Raw genomic sequence first — 8,627 nt, forward strand, 5'->3', positions numbered from 1 at the left:
AATAAGCAATGGAGGCCTTTTCAATGCATAATGCTTTCTATCAGGGAAAGTGAAAAATGCCCAGCTGAGAGATGGGGCTAGAACTAGACTAACCAGAGAGTAAACGTCTTTCTTTGGCAGGACTATAAACTGACAATGCTTTTTTCCTTCCTCAATAAACCTTTGATCATTTTATAATTTTCCCTATCTCTTACTTTCCACACAGTCGACTTCCTGCCAATCTTACCTGTTAAGTATTTCTCTTATATCATTTTCTCCATTGCTACTCTCACTATTTAAAAAGTCCTTATCACTCATTTGGCCTATCTCTATAGCCTTCTGATCCCATTTTTTTTTTCATTCCAATCCATCTCTACCTTATCCCTTTTTCTTCTTGAAAAACATATCTGATCACATGATTCCCTTGTTCCAATGCTAAATGAGTAAGCTTCAATTATTCAAATTTGGCATTAACAGTTCTTTCCACAATTTTAATTCCTAACTTACCCTGCTTAGAGCCATCGTTTTTACTAGGTCTTGTCCTTGGGCCTGCCTGTACCAGTTTTAGAAAGAATCCTACTAGATTAGAGTGAATCTCTACCCTGTGTATCTGATTATCCTCAATATCTGCTCAAGTTTATCATCCTCAACCTTTGATGTATAAATCCTTGACCTGCCATCAGCAAGAATCCGGTGAAATTAGTTTAGCAAGGATTCCCCTACCCTGGATGTCTCTGTTAATAGTTTTTCATCTATTGACTTCCTCATTCTTCTCATTGGCTATAATTTCCCAGATCTCTTTGCTGTATCTGCTGAACCAAAATGCTTAGAACCAGAAATGTTTCAAATTTCAGATTTTTGCAGACTTTGGAATATTTGAATATATATAATGAAATATCTTGGGGATGGGACCCCGAGTCTAAACATGAAATTAATTTATGTTTCATATATACCTTATATACACAGCCTGAGGTAATTTTATATAATAATATTTTAATTTTATACATAAAGAAAAGTTTTGACTATGTTTTGACTGCAACCCATAACATGAGGTCAGTTGTGTGATTTTCTACTTGTGGCATTCTGTTGGAATTCAGAAAGTTTTGGATTTCAAAGCATTTCTGATTTTGAATTTTTTGATTAGTACGCTCAACGGGTATTTGAAATTGAACCCAATCTCTCCCCTATTGTAATAGTCTTGCCATCTATCACAATAGCCCTGAATAAATTCTTCCTTACTATTTTAACAAGTGTCAGGATAATTTTTTCTTTAACAAGACCAACTGTGCAATTTGAAAAGATTATTATTAACACCATCAACATGAATCCAAGCAGCACCCACAGATGGGGCACAACTCTCTCTCTCCTCTCTCTCTCTCTCTCTCTGAGAAATGGAGTGACTATGGCTATTGATATCCTGTTAGAAAGAATACATGGCCAGAGCTAGCCCCAGAACTGAAGCATCTTCCATAGAGAGTAGATCTCAATCCTAGCCACTTCAGAATTATTTGTGTAACCAATTAAAACTGGTTGTATGACTAATATGATATTTTTGTAAACCCAAAGCATCGGGCTAAGGCCAATAGAAAATCTGATCTCAGTCATGTGATCTGGAATTTATAAAGTCCAGAAAATGTGATTAAAGAGCCATTTATCAATTTTTGTCTGAGCCTCAGCCTCTCTACATCCCCTCTCCTTTGGGAAGCTCAAGCTCTATTCCACTAGAGGCCTAACAGTCCCAGCAAAGTCCTGGCCAAGGAGTTTCTTTCTGGGCCACGTAAAACACAGACATTAGCTGTTTTCTTTTCTGGAGATGGAGCTTAGAAGAACCTAGGTTTTAAAACACAGTATTGACTCTTCTTGCCAGAGTGGGGCATGGAAATAAAAAGTATTCTCCTATCTTTCCTATCTCCTACTGCAGCAAGAATAAGGCAGACTTTGAAATCTCCACAGATGACCCTGCTACACTGGTTTATAATAATTTTCAATTCTCCTCACCATCCTCTGAAATCTGCTTTATCCCCAGCCCCTTCTGACCATAACAGTGAGTCCCGACGTCTTTAGCTGAGTTACTCTTTGTAGTAGAAAATAAGGGGACCTAAAGTCCTATATTTCCTTGTCCAGGGCTCTAATTACATCATCCTTTCTCTCTGGACAGGCACTGTCTCACAAGAATCTCCCTTGGGGGCCATTGTCAAGCACAGAAAAGAATCCAGGAGTGTTAGGGGAGTTATATTTCCAGCCTTTACTGAGGTGCAGGCAGAAGTGCATGCTACTGGTAAGTTTCAGTGATGGGTTTCCCTTGGGAAATCCTTAGTGACTGAGGGTCAAGCTTTATCATCCCAGGGGCAACTAGTGCCTGGACCCAATGAAGGCAGAAACCATTTCACTTTTTCACCCTAACTGTTCTCCCCTAGGGCAAAATAGAAAGTTAAGTTAAAATACTGGACAATAGTTAGGTTTAAAAGTCCCCAGAAGTGTTTTAACGAAGGGTTTTCTGCATGCTTGTTCAGAAAAACGACATTGCATGAAGAATCTGCATTTTGAATCTGTAAAACCAAAATAAGAGTAACAATGTCTGGGTAGTAAAGTTGAATGGCAGCATCATACTCACATGCAGTCTATGACATCCGATCTATGACATCCGATGCTAATACCAATTTGATGACTCCCTGCTTCAGAACAACTCTGTCACTTTTTGAAACTCAAAGGGACTTTAAATATATTTTACAAATGATAAACCGAGGTTTAGAGAAGTTAAACTACTTTTGTTGTAATCCTTGTGTATCTAGGAACTAAATTGTCTTCCCTTTCTACTTCAAAAATTACTTTTCCAGAAAAACTTGAAAAGAATGAAACATACTTGCTTTTATTGCTGCCCCCTGCTAGCAAGTCATTTTTACACTCTGCAAGATTTAGGTTTCACATTACCATGACCAACTGAGACACGAATATCAAAATCTATACCTGTATATGACATAGTCATATCCAGCCACTATAAAGAGCTCCTGCAAGTTAATATTAAAAAGATAACAATCCCATTAAAAATGGGCAAAAGACTCAAGCAGATATATTATAAAAGGACATATAAGAATGGCCAATAAGCACCTAAAAAGGTGTTTAACAATGTCAATCTTCAGGGAAAATGAAAATTAAAGTCACAAAAAGATACTACTTCATCCCCTCTAGAATGTCCGAAATAAAAAAGGCAGATAAATCAAGTGTTTTGGGAGTATGTGAAGCAACCAAAACTCTCAAACATTGTTGGTGGAACTGCAAATGACTGAACTAAGTTTTCTTTTTTTTTTTGTCTAGAAACATCTTTTATTTGGGTAACAGGTCCCAAAACAGGTCAGTTAATAAAATAGATTCTAAAGAATATGGCCCTATGCACAGCCCTCCCTCCCCAAAAATAACGCTGGGGGTAGGCATTGCCCTTCCCCCTTGGGCTCCTCGGGTGTATTTAAAAAAATGTTTTGGCAGCTCAGTGTTTATCATCTGGGCATGGGACACCATGTCCATGTCCCCATATTCCTAGGGTACAGTAGCAGTAGGTGGCTGCAGCAACCTTCCTCCTACCCCAGCCCAGAAAATATTTCTGCCCCACCCCAGGATCCAGGACCAAAATAAAGAGCAAGCAGGACCCCTTCACTGAGGTGCCGGGTAGGGCTCAGTGCCACATAACTGTGCTTTGAGAAAGAGGAAGGGGATTTGCTCGGCACTTTAAAAATAGAGGAGTAAGCAGGACTGGAGAGGCCAGAGAAGATACCAAAATTGGCAGGGAGAGACCATTTGGCACTAGTCCCCTGGGAGACGGGAAGAGGGAGATAGATATGAGGGCAGGCGCTAAGAAAAGTAGGAGGGGTCCACTCCAAGTGGCAGGGTGCTGAAATGGGCTAGGACCAACAGGACACTGACTCTAGGTTTATGACCTCTACATAGCTGTCCCACAGCAGCTGGGTGCCCACCTCCAGCCTCCCATGTGAGCCTGTCCTTATGTATAGTGTCCAACTTCTGCTTCTAGCAGTCAAGTGTCTTCCCCAATCCTAATGTCCCCTGATCATGTCTCTAGCAACTTGACCATCTCTTGTTTCTTGGGACTGGGGCCAGCCTCTCGTCTGCCCACTTCCCTCTCATTAGTCAGATAGCCCCAAAGGCTCTATCTTTAGCTCCCAGAGAATTTTTTGGTCCTCAGTACTTCCCTTCCCCATTCCTTCCTATTCCCCACAACTGGGGGAGGGAAGGGAGAACAGGGGCACCTGATCATCAATCTCCCCTGCCCCTCTCTTGAAGCACCCTAGATTTGGATGAAGAGCAGGCCAGTTAGTAGGGCAAAGTCTGCTAGGAGCAGGATGACCTTGAGGATCCTTTGTTCAGAACTGGCCAGCTCCTGGGGCAGGATTTCCAGAAAGGTGATATAGAGAAAGGTGCCAGACGCCATGCCCTCTAGCACAGACTGAGCCAGCTGGTGCAGAGGTCCTGCCGACTCAGCCAGAGCTGCACCCAGCCCGATGCCTAGAGGTGTCATGCATGAGAAGAGGATCCCACAGCTAGCCACCACCTGTGCCCTAAGGTGGCTCTGCAGCAGCCGCAGGGACAGGCTGACAGCCAGGATGCCCTTGTGGAGCAGCAAAGCCAGGCACAGCTCCATCGCCCGAGCCCGGTCTCGCTGCAGCCCCACCGCCAGTCCCTCAAACACAGAGTGGAGGGCCAGGGAGAATACCAGTACACAGGCACGCAAGGCTGAGGGGCTTGCTGGGGTTCCACTCGCCTGTGGAACCCCTGGCCCATTATGCCAATGCTGCGGCCCACCATTCACTGTTCCCAGCAGAGCCCTTGTTTCCTCAAAAGGTGACAGCCCTGACTGCTCCTTGTAAGCCAGTGTGATCTGCTCCATCACCAGGACCAGGAAGAAGCCCATGGCCAGGATGAACTCTTGCAGCGGGAACTGGAGCGTCACGTGCAAGGCTGCCAGGGCCTCATCTATGGCAGCCAAGTAGTCAGGCAGCAGGTCCAGGAGACAGGTGGCCAAAAAGACGCCCCCCGCAAAACAGCTTACTAGGCTCAGCGCTTTCTGGCGGAAAGCTGAGGCTTCATGGTTAGCTCCTGGCTGGCGCAGCACACAGATGGGCACCAGGCTGCAGAGGAGGGTGAGCACCAGCAGCAGCACCAGGGCCCCCAACTTCACCTCCAGCCCCACAGGCACTGGAGGCTCTGAAGCTACCACCTCTGGGCGCCACATCAGGAGCTCTGGCTCTCCCCAGGGCCCCATGGTGCTGCTGGTAGCTCCAGTGACTCTCAGACCTTGCGAGGGTCTCACTACATGGTCTCCTGAACTAAGTTTTCTAAAGTTCAAGCTATATCTACTATATGACCCAGAAATACTACTCTTAGGTATTTACCCAAAGGAAATTAGCGTGTGTGTGTGTATATATATATATATACACATATACACAAAAAATACATTTATACTTGAATGCTCACCACAAATAGTTAAAGCAATATTGAGAAAAAACAAAAACAAAACAAACATCACACTACCTGACTTCAAAGTATACTGCAAAGCTGTAGTAGTCAAAACAACATGGTACTGGCATAAAAATGGGCACATAAATCCATAGACCAATGGAACAGGATAAAAAGCCCAGAAATAAACTCAGACATTTATGGTCAATTGATTTTTTGACAAAGGTACCAAGAACAAACAACAGGGAAAGACAATCTCTTAAATAAGTGGTTCTTGGAAAACTGAATATTCTCACACAGAAGAATAAACTTAGTCCCTTCTCTCACACCACATACAAAAGTCTAATCAAAATGAATTTAAAACTTAAACATAAGACCTGAAACTATGAAATTAACAAGAAAGAACATAGGGGAAAAGTTCCATAGCATTGGACTGGACAATATTTTTTTAATATTGCCCCAAAATAGACAAATGGGATTACATCAAATTAAAAAGCTTCTGCGTAGCCAATGAAAAAATCAACAGAGTGAAGAGAACACCCACAGAATGAGAGAAAATATTTACAAATCATACATCTTATTAGAGGTTAGTATCCAAAATACATAATGAATTCAAACAAATCAAATTTCCAAAAAAAAAAACACACACACACACACACAAATAACCAGATTTAAAAATGTACAAAGGACCTGAATAGACATTACTCAAAAGAAGACATACAACTGTCCAACAGTTATATGAAAAAATGCTCAATATCACTAATCATCAGAGAAATGCAAATTAAAACCACAATGAGATATCACCTCACACCTGCTAGAATGGCTATTATCAAAAAGATGAAAAATATATGTTGCCTAAGATGTGGAGTAAAGGGAACTCTTGCACACTGTTGGCGGAAACATAAATTAATACAACTATTATGGAAAACAATATGGAGGTTCTTATCCTAAGAAATTAAAAATAGAACCACTATATGATCCCAAAATTTCATTTCTGGGTATATATACAAAGAAAATGAAATCAGTATGTCAAAGAGATATATGCATTCCCATTTTTTTCATATGGAATCAACCTAAGTGTCCATCAACAGATGAATGTGTAAAGAAAATGTTATATATATACACACACACAATGCAATATTATTCAGCCTTAAAAATGAGAAAATTGTGTCATTTGTGACAACATCGATGAACCTGGAAAACATGTTAAGTGAAGTAAGCCAGGCATGGAAAGACAAATACCACATGATCTCACCTGTATGTGGAATCTAAAAAACTTGAAGTCATTGAAGTAAAGAGTAGAAAGATGGTTACCAGGGGCTCTGGGGGACGAAGGATTGAGGAGACATTGGTCAAAGGATACAAACTTTCATTTAGATAGGAGAAATAACTTCAAGAGATACATTGTACAACATGGTGACTATAGTTAATAACTATGTATTTCCGTATTTCAAAAACAATGTATTTTCAAAAATTGCTAAGAGAGTAGATTTTAAGTGTCCTTACCACAAAAAAATGGTGAGGGTGTGAGGTAATGCAAGTATTATTTAGCTTGATTTAACCATTCCACAAGGTACACATATTTCAAAACATCATGTTGTACATGATAAATATATACAATTTCTATTTGTCAATTAAAAAAATAAATTGAGGAGAAGAAGATGGCAGATAGGAGACAGGGCTAATGTGTAGCTCCCACATGGACAGACAGAACAGTGTGGAGACTCACATCATGGTCTTTTGCACCAAGAACCACTGCGGGAATGTACCAGGAAAACTGAACAAATTCGCAGATCCTTTGAAAGAACCAGAATGCAACTGCAAATTCCTTGAAACAGGCAAAAAGCTGAGTTCCCAAAGTGTGAGATGGGGAAAACCTACTGCCAAACACACATCCCTACCAGAGAATCTGAAAATCCGGATCACAGGAAAGATTTAACCTTACCTAGAGAAGAAATGGGTTAAGGATTTGTGAGAAATGTAAGTAGAGGTATCAGCAGGAAGTACCTTGAAGGTACTCCCAGTCTTCAGCTCAAGCCCCACAAAGCCATGCCTGACTATGTCTCGCAGTAACCCTTGGGAAAGTCAGTCAGTGAAATTCGGAAAGCTAATTCATGGTCGTGGGACAAAGGAAGCTCCCAACTGAAATTGGTAGTGGTTTTGGCTACGCAAAAATTTTCTTGAGTGAAGTCTGTGGGATGAGCGGGAGCTACTATGGATACAGGTAAGTGAGGGAAGGAGCACAGGAGCTGCAGCCAATAGACTGGGCAGATGGGGAGGGATGAAGTCCAAAAGCCAAGCTTGTTTTTCAGCAGGGTAGCTCAGGACCTGGAGCAAAGTCTACACAGTGGGGACAAGGGGAGCGAGAGCAGCCTCACCAACTGCATGGCAGTTGGGTGAGGCCTCTCTCTACCAGCTTTCCCCTACTTCCCTGGTGAACGATATGACACAGCAGATGCACCCAAGATCCCCTCTAGAACATAACCCCATTGGCCTAAGAACCACTTCCCTATCCCCTACAGTGGCCACAGCAAGTACAGCCCAAGGAGAGGGTCTGAGCCCAGACCTGTCTAACCCTGACCACACCTGATGGTATTTCCCTACCCACCCTGGTAGCCAAACACAAAACATAGAAACTCCTGGGAGCTTTATGGTCCTGCCCATCACCTGAGAAACCAAAATAGTTACCCTGGTCATCTTAGGTCAATCCTAGAGCCTTCTACAACTATAATAGCTGGTGCTCTCCTGAAAATTCCACCTTCTGGCTGGAGGCCAACCAACTCAGAACATTATAGCAACTCAAGACAGAACAACCCTGATCCCAGGAAGGAGACGACAATACTTAAATTCTGCTGTCTGCAATATCCTGGCTAACCAGAGGTCCTGAATATGTCCACATGACAACTTCACCAGTAGCATAATTAGCATTCAAGAAAGCCAGCACCCTAAACCTATCTACAGCAAAGGACTCTCAGAGTCAACTTCACTTCCCTGTCACCTCTACCAGAGCAGGTGGTGGTATCCATGGCTGGGAGACCTGAAGATGCATCACATCACAGGACTTTTTGCAGACATCCTCCAGCACCAGCCCAAAACCTGGTAGCCCTGCTGGGTGGTTAGACTCAGAAGAGCAATAACTATCACTACAGTCTACCTCTCAGCAAGCCCCATCCATAGGGAAA

At 42.4% G+C, this 8,627-nt stretch overlaps 1 protein-coding gene across 3 annotated transcripts; it reads right to left on the reverse strand.

Moving 5' to 3' along the window:
• Positions 1-3,275: 3,275 nt before the first annotated feature.
• Positions 3,276-5,305, reverse strand: LOC112615382 (zinc transporter ZIP1-like). Of its 3 annotated transcripts, none has more exons than XM_025371983.1 (2): positions 4,379-5,305; positions 3,276-4,297 (listed from the first exon to the last, which is right to left on the reverse strand). In XM_025371983.1, exons 1-2 carry the CDS (start codon positions 5,249-5,251, stop codon positions 4,277-4,279), a joined length of 894 nt encoding a protein of 297 aa, XP_025227768.1. In that variant the 5' UTR covers positions 5,252-5,305; the 3' UTR covers positions 3,276-4,276. The 3 variants fall into 3 exon arrangements, with proteins under 3 accessions (XP_025227768.1, XP_025227769.1, XP_025227767.1); XM_025371984.1 differs by having other exon boundaries at positions 3,276-4,939; positions 5,071-5,298; XM_025371982.1 differs by having other exon boundaries at positions 3,276-5,305.
• Between the last annotated feature and the right edge of the window lie 3,322 nt (positions 5,306-8,627).

Source organism: Theropithecus gelada, chromosome X (genome assembly GCF_003255815.1).
Source record: "Theropithecus gelada isolate Dixy chromosome X, Tgel_1.0, whole genome shotgun sequence".
NCBI classification, from domain to species: Eukaryota; Metazoa; Chordata; class Mammalia; order Primates; family Cercopithecidae; genus Theropithecus; species Theropithecus gelada.

What these genes read in the sequence shown, in the direction of transcription:
- LOC112615382 (XM_025371982.1), bottom strand. Translation starts at nt 5,251, where the DNA reads ATGGGGCCCTGGGGAGAGCCAGAGCTCCTGATGTGGCGCCCAGAGGTG.